The sequence below is a fragment of the Primulina eburnea genome, chromosome 10, assembly GCF_022965805.1.
Source record: "Primulina eburnea isolate SZY01 chromosome 10, ASM2296580v1, whole genome shotgun sequence".
Classification (NCBI taxonomy): domain Eukaryota; kingdom Viridiplantae; phylum Streptophyta; class Magnoliopsida; order Lamiales; family Gesneriaceae; genus Primulina; species Primulina eburnea.
This window is the reverse complement of record NC_133110.1, coordinates 5589678-5601914: the sequence shown is the minus strand read 5'-3', so window position 1 is coordinate 5601914 and position 12237 is coordinate 5589678. Positions and strand designations below refer to the sequence as shown.

Here is a 12237-nt window from a genome sequence, read left to right as displayed (position 1 = left end):
GAAAATTAACGGAAAAAAATTGTTTCGTCCAGTCATATGTCGGCAATGAAATAAGTAAAATCTTTTCGGACACCACAAAGTCAGGCCTTTCGACAAACCTTTCGAAATTCCTACGGTAGCTGAGTCTGCAGTTGTGCTATTATATTTGCACTCGTGTAACACTTTGTTCTTTTTGTCAAACGCTTTTTAAATTTTTTTGATGTTCTCATCCTTCTGTGGAACCAGTCAACTGTAAGAATTCGAGGAGACTAATCGTAGGGATTCTGCCGTACAATTGCTTCGATAATTACAACTAGACAATCTTTAAATCACTACTAATCCACTAAGTGGGCCATTAATCTTCCTTTAAAGTCAAGTTCAAAATAGACACGGAGCTTCGCTTCATTTTCATATTCGGGAAGCTGAAGTTGAGGTGTAAAATTGAGTTGAATATATCTTAGGGATGTCATTTGTAGCAGGTTTGGTGATTGGATTGATCTTCGGTATTGCTTTGATCGTGGCTTTTGTCCGCTCTGAAAATGCACGATCCAAACAGCGTTCTGACCTTGTAAGTTCACTTTTTGTTCTGTTACTTCTTCGATTGAATTTCTGGTAGCAAGTGATGAATTTTTGATTCTGCGATTGAAAAGGCTACTACGGTTGCGGCGTTTGCTAGAATGACCGTGGAAGATTCGAGAAAGATACTGTCGCCTGAGTATTATCCTTCTTGGCTAGTGTTCTCACAGCGGCAAAAGGTTGGTTTGTTTTTGTTTTAATGTTTTATACTGTTTTGCATGTTCTTGCTATCTTGTGATTTGTGAAGTAGTTATCGATGGTAATATGATTCATTTTTTTTTACTTTTAGTTGACCTGGCTTAATCTTCAGCTGGAAAAGATTTGGCCCTATGTTGATGAGGTATAATTTTGTGCAATATGTATTCCTTGAATGGGGGAGTTCTGGTTTTGGTTAATTTATTAACATGTTCGAATTTTCAAGGCTGCGTCTGAGCTTATAAAGGCAAACCTGGAGCCAATTCTAGAGCAATATCGGCCTATGATATTGGCATCATTAACATTCTCTAGGTTCACTCTTGGAACAGTAGCACCCCAGTTCACAGGTTTGATTATGAAATAGTTATCTTGAATCTTGATGATAAATTCTTTATATCTATTGATTTTTTACCACAATGATTTTGGGTTGATGTTATTTGATGGTTGCCAAATTGTTGATATCTACTGACAATAAGAATAGTTATTATGGAGATATGGTTATCCATTGAAAACTTTAAATCGGTCGAGTCATCGTTTTGGTGCCTCGAAGTAGAAAAATAATGAGACTATTGTCGATGCAAGCTGCTTTTGGTGGTGTGTGTATGTGTGTGTGTGTGTGTGTGTGTGTGTTGGGTGGGTGGTGGGGGGGGTGTATAAGAAGGCAATTTTGCTTAAGGGTATTGGGTCGTCAACAGTCGACTTGTTATCACTGCAGTTGAGTAGATGAGCCATGTTAAGAACATGTTCGGCTATTTTCTTTCCCACTCAAGCCAAAAAATGGAGTTCTGAGCAGTCTCTGGCTATCGAGCTAATTTATGAAATCGCTCTCCTGTGATTTACAATTGCTTGAGTCTTGATCAGTGAAATGCATTTTGCCAAATACTCTGTACTTTTCTTTTATTGTGGCCTCAATAGTTTCTACAGTGATAAGTTGAATTTATTGAGATGCAAGGAGACACAGTTCGATGAATGTTGATGTGCTTATTAGCCTTATAGTGCTTCAGGAGTTACAATTGTTGAAGACGGCAGTGAAGGCATCACCATAGAGTTGGAGATGCAGTGGGATGGGAACCCAAGTATTATACTTGATATTAAGACTTATGTTGGTGTCGCTCTACCTGTACAGGTGACCTATTAACTAACTTAATATATCTGTCTTTTAAAGAGCTATTTTCCATCATATAATCGATTTTTTTAGTAAAGTTCTTTCAATTCGTTGCCTTCCTCTGTCTGTCACTGCATAATGCCAACAACTTTTATCTATTGAATCAGGAACTAGCAACATGGCCATTTTTTGTTTCAATTGTGTCTTTGTACTGATGGTTGCCATGAACTTATGCTATATTTCGCTGCTCAATTGTATCATGAGCCGTGTCATTTTAAGCCAAATTGCATGGTTTAAAAAGCCCAAGTGAATACATTTAACTATTGGTTATTGAGTAAAATCAATATAGTGCCGGTATGGGTTTTAAAGATGTTCCATTATGATGCTTACGAAATATGCACACGGATGCTTGTGGTGTGGTGTGAAATGAAGAAAGTTGATTTGACATTACAAATAGTTATAAATGCATGGAGGATGCTCTAGGAGAATTTTTTCCTGTTGTGTGGTTCCCTTGTGGTACTAAATGGGTGGGAATGTGGGATTGAGTTGGATAAATGTTCTTCTTGCTCGAACATGGTACCTTATTCGTCTATGTGGAGAACATGATGTGTTCTTTCGAGACAATGAGCCAAAATTATAGGCTTATGTGGGATGATTGTATCAGCTTCAGGTGGTAGCTGGGTTGGAAAGCACTACCACCAAAATTTTACGAGAAGATGTTACTCGGACAATTTTATGGGAAGTTGTAAATTACATGACAGAATACCAGAGCATGAGTAAATGGAAATATATTACAGGACTTAAAGTTTTCATGAGATCTAAATCTATCGATTTGAATTTATCAAGTTTCTGCTATAAAAAAATGATTGGCATTCGATTGTGTTAATTGTGCTCTCTCTACTTTGAAAAGATATATGATGTTGGCTAGGGTGGCAAAGAACTTATATTTGCGTGAGAAAAAATAAAAACAGTTTAAAATCTCGTAATAGCAGTTATATATGTTATACAATTGCAGGCATTAATCGGGATTGGTCCACATTTATAAAATACTGCATTACTCATAGGGCACTATGCGTTTGAGGACTCCAGATATAATCCTAAACATGATAACTATCGTTATTTTTTGGCTACATGCTTATCTTTTTCCTTTTAGACAATATCCTCTCAAATATCTTTTGGCCAATAATAATCTGTTACTTACCCCTGGACAAACTAAAGATGTAAAGCATAGGTCCAGTTGCCTTTCTTTAGAAGTCGTTCAGTTTTTTCCTTTGGAAATATGGGATGTGTTGAAATCCCCGTTACACCTTCATTTATTTAATTTATTTTTTAGTACCAATTGTGTTAATTTCTTGGTGAAAGCTATTTTTTCATGCCAAGCTTTTTTCTGATGTAGGTGAAGAATATTGGATTTACTGGCATCTTCAGGCTGATTTTCAGACCGCTGGTGGATGAGTTTCCTTGCTTTGGAGCAGTTTGTTTTTCTTTACGGAAAAAGGTGGAGCATTTTCTTTATTGGTTTTTGGGATTCTTTAAGCAAAATATAATATGGAAAATTGAGGGAAAGGAGTATTCACTAAAATGATAAAGTAGCAATTTATTTGAAGTATACCTATCAATATCCCTTATTGTCACGTCAAATGTTTTCGAGTTTTTTTATATACTCGTAGAAAAAGCTGGATTTCACACTCAAAGTTATTGGAGGAGACATCTCAACAATACCTGGCCTATCTGATGCCATCGAGGTCTGTTCATCCTGTTTTCCATTTTCCATCTAATTTGATCATCTTTGCTCTTAATATTACATGAGCTAAGGATGCTTTTTATGAGCAGGAGTCTTAATGACATTTTTCATGAGCTCTCGTGCTCAAGTCTGTTTTTTGCATCATTGCATGAAGCATCAGAGGTAGCATGTCCGAAGCTTGCATGAGTTGAATGTGTAAATTGTGAGGCTTATCTGCTGTAGTTTGATGTGTATACAGTACTGTAAAGAATAATTTCTGATTTGATTTTCTTGTTTCTTTGAAAACTTGCAAAATTTGGATCTGAATAGTTTGCTTTTGTTTTCCCAGATCCATGGCATATAATTGAATGACTGTAACATACAATTTTGGGTATTTAAATTAAATGAAGTTGCAGAAAAAATGGGATTCTTTATCATATGGAATTTTCTAATTAATTTAATTAGCTCAGTGAAGCTTTAAATCATGGTGGTGGTTCCGTGATAAGAAGAAAACTGTCTAGCAGCAGGAATGTATTATTTTCACCTTGAAAAGATTTTAATCAATTAACAAATATTGTCTCTGGTTCAGAAGTGCCAAAGAGCTATTTTTAGTGTATGAGTAGGTGAATGGATTAAATTCACCTCGAAAAGATTTGAACCAATTGAGGAAGTATCGTTTCTGATAACTGATTCAGAAGTGCAAAATAACTATTTTTAGTTAGTTCTTGATCTTGTTAGATCTGACATCAGCGCTCTTTCTGAATCTGCTTAGAAAGATGCAAAATTTCCCAATTTAAAATTCTAAAGACCGATGAACTAGTTTGTGATTGGAAATTTAACTCAAACATTTATTAATATTAAATAAATAAAACAACAAATATTTAACTGTAATGAATATAGGGATTTACAGAGATAATGAAGATAGGATAATCCTTCTACATGTTTTCTTGCCACCAGTGCTTGCAAAGATAATATTATCAGCATAAATTTGACCAAGTGTTTATTTTACTCAAAGTGAACCATAGACACTCGCTAACATTCAGAATCAATGTGAAGTAAAATGTCACGACCAGCCCACCCCCAGCAAATACCGAGCCCAACCCAACGTCTTCAAAAGATATTGTTTATATATGGTTGTTATTAGTTAGGATGATATCATCTAGGAAGATATCAATTGGATTAGATTGGGATTCTTATCCTTTAGTTTGGATTGTCAAAACCTTGTATATATATCTACCAAAAGTGAGGAAATAAAATCATGAAATTGTGTTGCTTCTACCAAAGTCAGAGATCTTGAGGTTCTCTCTTCAACGAGCCTCAATTCCCAACTATCAAAAATAGCGAGACGTGGGCGAAAATCTCAGAAACACGCTCACAATCTTGCGAGTGGTGAATTCTCCCTAAATCGCTCCATAACTAGATCCATTACCCGCGAACGTAACAACTTAAAGAGAATGAAAACAGATTTTACTGTTTGGGAAGTGTGCTGTAAAGTTTGTTACACAGTTATGTCTTTTAGCTTGTGAGAAATCGAAGTTTTGAGTGTCAATCTCCTGATTGTTTTTTATAATAATCCAAGAATAACAATAAAATGAGAATGACAATCTTCCAACTTGCTTTCTTTGGTTTTACATGAAGGGTCTCTCTTCTGATAAAGTTAATTTCCATTCTAGCTAAGGCAAAAAACCTTTACGCTTCTTGTCTTAGATTTGTTGTATGTACGGATGTTGTTGAAATCTTCTTGTTGGATGTCTCCAACTTGGAATTTTCTTGACTGAACTGATCACAGTTGACAGTAGCATAGACATGAATTCGTTCTAGGGGGGTTGGAGTTTTTATCTAATAAATATTTCCAGATACGAACTACGAAGATGGAGAAAGTGACTTTTAATCAATATGTATGTAAAAAAAAATTCGATTATAGAAAAATTTAAAAGCCAGGTGGCAAAAATCCCTACTTGCTATCCCTGGCTCTGCTGCTTCAGCAGTGAATCTTTGTTCTGCCTAACAGTGCGATTAAATATGCTTTGTAATCAAACCAAAATATATAGAAATTATTCCACCATTGATTAAGTGAAAAAATTTTACTTCAAATTTTTACAGCTTCGAGATTTTTCATTTATGTACTAGATTTTGCAACCAGATTATAGATATGGTCACTCATTCACTCGGGCACAACCAAAAATAAGATTATCGTACCATCATTCCTTCTAGCAATAACAAATAGCATTTGTTTTCAGAGCACCATAAAGGATGCTGTTGAAGATTCTATTACATGGCCTGTTCGGAAAGTTATCCAGATATTACCTGGCGATTATAGGTAAGCCACATGTAAAATCTCTGTTTTTTCCTTGTTCGCTTAATATGCTCCGTATACATCTAATCTAACAATTGTCCAAGGTAAGATCAAGGTAAACATTTTTTTGTTGCGTATGAATTGTATGTAATTTTTCTTGAAGTGAGTCTGTTGTGCTAAACATTCTGATGAGGTTGTTTCCACAAAGAAATTTGCAAGCATGAGAATGATAATTTGTTATATACATCTTTCACTCCCAGTGACCTTGAACTGAAGCCTGTCGGAACTTTGGAGGTGAAACTTGTACAAGCGAAGGAGTTAACAAATAAAGATATTATAGGAAAATCTGATCCTTTTGCGGTGTTATATGTGCGACCTTTGCGTGATAGGATAAAGAAAAGCAGGACAATTGTAAGATATATATATATATATATGTTTGTCTTAAAAAAGTTCTCCATGGCCCTTGTATCAGTTGAACACAGAGATTTTATGGTCTTTCATTTCTTCTCCTCTCTTCCAGAACAATCAGTTGAATCCAGTCTGGAATGAACATTTTGAGTTTGTAATTGAAGATGCATCTACACAACATTTGACTGTAAAAATCTATGATGAAGAAGGGGTTCAGTCAGCTGAGATAATTGGTTGTGCTCAAATCCAGCTAACTGAGCTTCAGCCAGGCAAGGTGAAGGATGTGTGGTTGAAATTGGTAAAAGATTTGGACATTCAGAGAGACAATAAGAATAGGGGGCAGGTGAGATATGTATTTTCTCTTACTTTCTTATTATGGCAATGTTTCTAACTAAAATGTTAAATGCTTATGTTTCATGTATTGGGAACTTAATAAACATGTTCAGATAAATGGGGGACAGAAGAAAATGAACACCACAAAATTAGAATTTTCCTCTGTTACCTGATGTGAAGTAGCATCTTCAAAATTTTCATATTAGAATGGCTGATTATTCCATCACTTGCCATTTGATTGTTCGTTTTGTCTTTCATAATTAAAATGATTAAAATAGTAATAGATTTTTACCTTTGAGATCGATTAGTAATGTGTAATGTTGATCAGGAACCCAAATTGAAGTGGGTGGGTACACTTTCATTAAAATATTGTTATAGAAACAATGTTTAACAGTTGGAAATATGAAGAAACGACCTCCACCCCATTTTCCTGGTTGTTTAGTCTTTTCTTAGACCTTTGTCTGTTGGGAATACAATTTACGAACTGAAAATCTAGAAACACGATTTACGAACTGAAAATCTATGGCAACTAGAATGACAATGTTTCCCAGAGAAAACTTTGATACAAAACTCTAGCTGAAATGCTACTATCCCTATCCAAAGCTAGTCCAGAATACAAAATAATAACTGAATGAATGCTCCATCCCTCACCTATTTGACGTTTTATTCCCCTCTCCTCACGTCTAGATTATTCCAAGGCTGTGGGAACTCTTGGACCTAACAAACATTTTCTTTGCTGAATGATACTGAATTTCTTATTTTTCTACCGAAAACCTTCAAGCCTCATTCAGGAAATGTAATGGCACAAAGGTGATGTCACTGTGACCTACTTTATTGTGCTGCATGTGTAACCTCCAGCATTGGGATCCTTCTTTAACTGTTCAGCATCTTTTGTTTTGTGGAATCTTTTAACTTGTCTTTTGTCCTTATATGGGGCATACAAGTGGTCTACCGTTGGTACTCACTACCCACTCTCTTTGTATGCTGTAATGTTGCATAGAGATAATTGGACTCCTACGTACAACTGACAAAATACATATGTAAAGCTGTCACTGCTGTTGTACATTTGTAAAGCTAGCACTACTGCTGTAGATTTGGTATCACCCTTTCCACAACTATAAATAGCATGGATAAAAGATGGGTTGACTTAAGGTGCCTCATAAAATTTCCTCAACTCTATGCTCCATTTTTCTCTCTTTCCCTCCCTATTTTTTTTAATTTTGGAGTTAGCAAGCACAAAATTACTCAATAGGAATTGAGTTCCTATCATCTACCCCAAAGTTACTGCTAATCAACGGAATTAGGACATAAATCTGCTTTGTAGCAAGATTATAGTGAAATGCAGATGTGTACTTAATTTTATTGACATTAAGTCTCTGTCTTATGTTTATCTCTAACTTTTATTTTCTAGGTTCACTTGGAGCTTCTTTATTGCCCGTATGGCATGCAAAATGGTTTTACCAATCCCTTTGCTCAGAAGTTTTCATTGACTTCCTTGGAGAAGGTCCTAAAAGGTGGAGCGGAAGGGAAAGATACAGTTGAAGACGGTGGTAAAGTCAACAGAAGGAAGGAGGTCTATGTGAGAGGTGTACTTTCTGTTACTGTGATATCCGCGGAAGACCTGCCACCAGCAGATCTAATGGGGAAGGCAGACCCCTATGTGGTTCTCTCTTTGAAAAAAACTGAAGCGAGAAACAAAACGAGGGTGTGTTTCTCTTTGAATTATGTTATGAGGATTTCATGTAAAGACATTTCAAGAACATTATTCTGTTTTTATTCTTTCTGAACTCCAATGAATTTATATTGGATCTTTTTCATGACTTGATTATTCTACTGTTCTTAGATTGAATTGATTCTGAAATTGTCATGTGATCAATTTCCCTTTTGTTTTTTATTTTTTATTTTCTAGGTTGTGAACGAGAATCTAAATCCAGCTTGGAACCAGACTTTTGATTTTGTTGTTGAAGATGGATTACATGATATGCTAATTCTGGAAGTGTGGGACCATGACACGTTCAGAAAGGTACCTTTCTTTTCTTCTGACAGTTATTCATGGTACAATATACTGGTTTAACATGGTCAAGAAATATTCTAGATCTTGGACAAACAAGTCACTATGAAAGGATTACCAGGTAAGACATCACATTTGTTCAAGCGGAAATAGTGGAATAAAGTAGTTTCACTTAACAGGGAAAATTCCACTGGATTGACAAGGGTTCATAGAGTAATTTGATATTAGACGGCTTTCTTGTTCTTGAGTTAAAATTAATTGATCAGGTGGTACATAAGGTCAGATTTAAATATTTAACATCTATAGTTCCATGTCACAAGAGTTGCATTGAGACAGCGCACGGATATACATGCAGCTGGTAATTATTCATTTGTATGCCGACTTGATAATTTTGGATTTAATAAATTGGTGCCATGCCATTGACATATTCACTAATACAGGGTGGCTCATTCATGTACTAACAGCTTGTGAATAATACACTTTTATTCTAGCTCAGTGGTCAGTGGGTACTTCTAAAATGCTTGGTCAAAATCGATTATATTCATTTAACTGTTGAACTTCAAGTATGGATGTTATTCATTAGCTGAACACAAGAAAGCACGTGCAAGATTTTGCAGCGGCTTTGAGAAATTGATATTATTTGGTCTACACTAGTCCAGAACTCCGATGGATCAGGTTAAAAGAAAATTGATCCTCCTAAACATGTCAAAAGCAATAAAATGGATATTTAAAATTTTGTAGTTGAATTGTATGAAAATCTCGACCTTCTATATTCTCTGATGGACTTCAAAAGTTCTCATTGGAGGAGCTTTGTTCCTGTAGGAAGCACCAGTGTAATCCCCTCAGTGCTGAAGTAAGAAAAAACTGATGCTGACATCTTACAGTTATTCCAACTTTTGGTAGATTGCACAACATATTTATGTAACATCAAAGGAATCCTCCTGAACTACAGCCTCAATATTAACAATTGTTCCGAGGATACATCCTGACATTGCTAGCTTGCAATTTTCAAAACTAGATGACGAGAACTGACTTTTTTGTCCATTTATGTGTAGCATGAATTAATGTCCACGATGCGAGATGATGTGGCTGTTCTCCTCGAGAGAATCTTAAATTGTCAGGGGATGAGGAAATTACCATACTCAGTTTAAACCTGAACTGTTAAAACACAATGTTTGTCTGGTGGTTGAGCTCTGCCTGTTTGCGTTTGAATCTGATTTAGCTGTTCTGTCTATAATTGAAGGCTATAATGTAAGGGATCTCAAGCTTGGCATTAGTGCTCAGTTGAGGATGTTGCCCATGTCTTTAATTTTGGTTTAATTTTCTATGATAAATTCGAAAATTTTGACATGATTTAGGGATCAACAGTGTGAGTTCATGTAGGGTTCTCATCTATAAAATTGTCTACAGTGATGTACTTATGAACGGTCATCATGAAATCATTACAGTTATGTATGTCAGCATCATATATTTGAAAACTTCTGTTTGACAAATGTTCAGATTATGCTCTCGCAATTTATAAAGCTAGCATAAGTTATAATGGAAAAATAATTCGCAACAAGAGTCCCTGCAGTGAGTCATGAGAATATCTCCAATGTCAGATTTCTTTATTTTCTTGTCATTATTTCTGTGTTTCATTTGCATTCAGGATTATATGGGAGGATGCATCTTAACATTGACACGGGTTCTGATGGAAGGTGAATATTCAGATGCCATTCCTTTGGATGGTGCTAAATCAGGGACCCTCAACTTACATCTCAAATGGACTCCACAACCAATTTACAGGGATTCCTAATCCATCTCCTGTGTGTTCGCGGCTGTATAGCAATGCAGATCTTCTGTTGGCAACGGTTTTTGTCTCTTCTTTTATACATTTTGAAAAAAGATGCGACCTTAAAGAAATTACAAAATATTTTATGTATACACAATTGTCTTGGTTTTAGTACATAAAAAAATGGGGAGAGGATGGAGCACAGTTGAGAGAGGCTGGAGTTACTACTTGGCATATAAAAGTACGTGGTGGGGGTTCTCAATTTTTTTGCAGACACGAAAATAATCACTTGTTCATGGATGTCATTGTTGTTTATTCATTTAAGAGTTTATTTGGAATTGAGTTATGAGAGATTTTAATTCTCAGTACTGTGCATTTGCAAGAGATAGCCAGAATTGAGTTATCAGAAATTTTAATTCTCAGTACTGTGCATTTGCACAGAGATAGCCAAACACTTTTTAAAACAAATTTCCTTGTTTTATATTAATGATTAAAATAAAGATGTCGTTTTACATTAATACATAAAAATTAGGTGTCAAAAGTATTGAGTTCACGGGTAAAATCAACCTTCTAAATTAATTTTGATTTAATATGTATAAAATAAGACCTTTAAAATAGTTTATACTTAGATATAAAAAAGTTCATAAATGGAGTTGATAATCAATCAATAGTGTATGTCCTAATCTAAAATTTTCTCGTTAATAAATGGATAAATTGTATTTTAGGTATGTAATGTTTGATTTTTTATGATTTGACTTATAAATATTCAAATTTATGTCTTAATATCTTTTTTTCTCGAAGTAATTTTAATTATTTTTTCAGACGTGAGGTTGATGAGTCATCAAAATAGTGACGACATGACATTAATTTAAATTAATGTTTAAGGATAATTTTACTCAGTTCAACCTTACCCTTATATATTATATTTCTCATTATATATTTGTAATATAAATAATACTAATATATTTATATATATACACATATATATTGAGTTTCATTACTTCATATTATATTATTTTGTTAGTTTCAATAATTTAGTTTTGTAATTATTAATGGATGAAAAATTTAAATTGACTCATTGTATGAACAGTAGGTAGAAACCAACTATAAATATAAATCAAATATATATGTGTTTTGTTAGAAATAAAAATAAACTCATTTAATTAATCTACGACTTCAAGTTATATTTCTTCTTATATAAACTCATTTAATTAATCTACGACTTCAAGTTATATTTTAGAAACCAACTATAAATATATATGTGTTTTGTTTTTTTATTTTTTGTAAATAGACCATATGATTAAAGTAACGTGAATGAAGTAGATGAATATGACGACATCAGGAGTCTTATGTGATAAAAAGATACCTCCTAGATTGAAAAAAAAATGTTATAAGACTAATGTTCAACTAGCTATGCTTTATGGCTCGGAGTGCTAAGCAAATATTGCAATACAAGATTACATATGTATAAGATAGCGGTAGCAGAGATGCGAATGTTAAAATGTGTAGTAAAATGCACAAATATATAAGTGTGAATGAAATGACTATGAACTATTTAGTTGTAGTCTCCCATTGAAAATAATTTTAGGGAAAGATGTCTAACATGGTTTGATCATGTGAAGAAGAGACCAAACACGACTTCAATCCGACATACCTTAGATTGACATGTTAATGAAAGAGTAAGATGAGTAAATCATTGAAAATTTGGATAAATTGGTTAATAAAGATATCTTATATCTTGATTTAAGAGATGACATGTGAGAAAATCATTTAATTTGAAGAATTAATATCCATGTAGCCGACTCCGGAACCGGAGATAACGATGATGACGATGATGAAT

At 34.3% G+C, this 12237-nt stretch overlaps 1 protein-coding gene across 2 annotated transcripts; it reads left to right on the top strand.

The window, feature by feature from the left end:
* The first annotated feature begins 293 nt into the window (after positions 1 to 293).
* Positions 294 to 10587, top strand: LOC140842765 (synaptotagmin-5-like). 2 transcript variants are annotated; one of them, XM_073210893.1, is made up of 13 exons: positions 294 to 547; positions 630 to 734; positions 845 to 895; positions 977 to 1097; positions 1755 to 1876; positions 3252 to 3353; positions 3526 to 3600; positions 5819 to 5898; positions 6135 to 6285; positions 6395 to 6625; positions 8027 to 8320; positions 8525 to 8638; positions 10275 to 10587. In XM_073210893.1, the coding sequence occupies exons 1-13, from the start codon at positions 443 to 445 to the stop codon at positions 10419 to 10421; spliced, it is 1698 nt and encodes a 565-aa protein (XP_073066994.1). In that variant the 5' UTR covers positions 294 to 442; the 3' UTR covers positions 10422 to 10587. The 2 variants fall into 2 exon arrangements, with proteins under 2 accessions (XP_073066994.1, XP_073066995.1); XM_073210894.1 differs by lacking the exons at positions 294 to 547; positions 630 to 734 and having other exon boundaries at positions 871 to 895; positions 1747 to 1876.
* The last annotated feature ends 1650 nt before the right edge of the window (positions 10588 to 12237 follow it).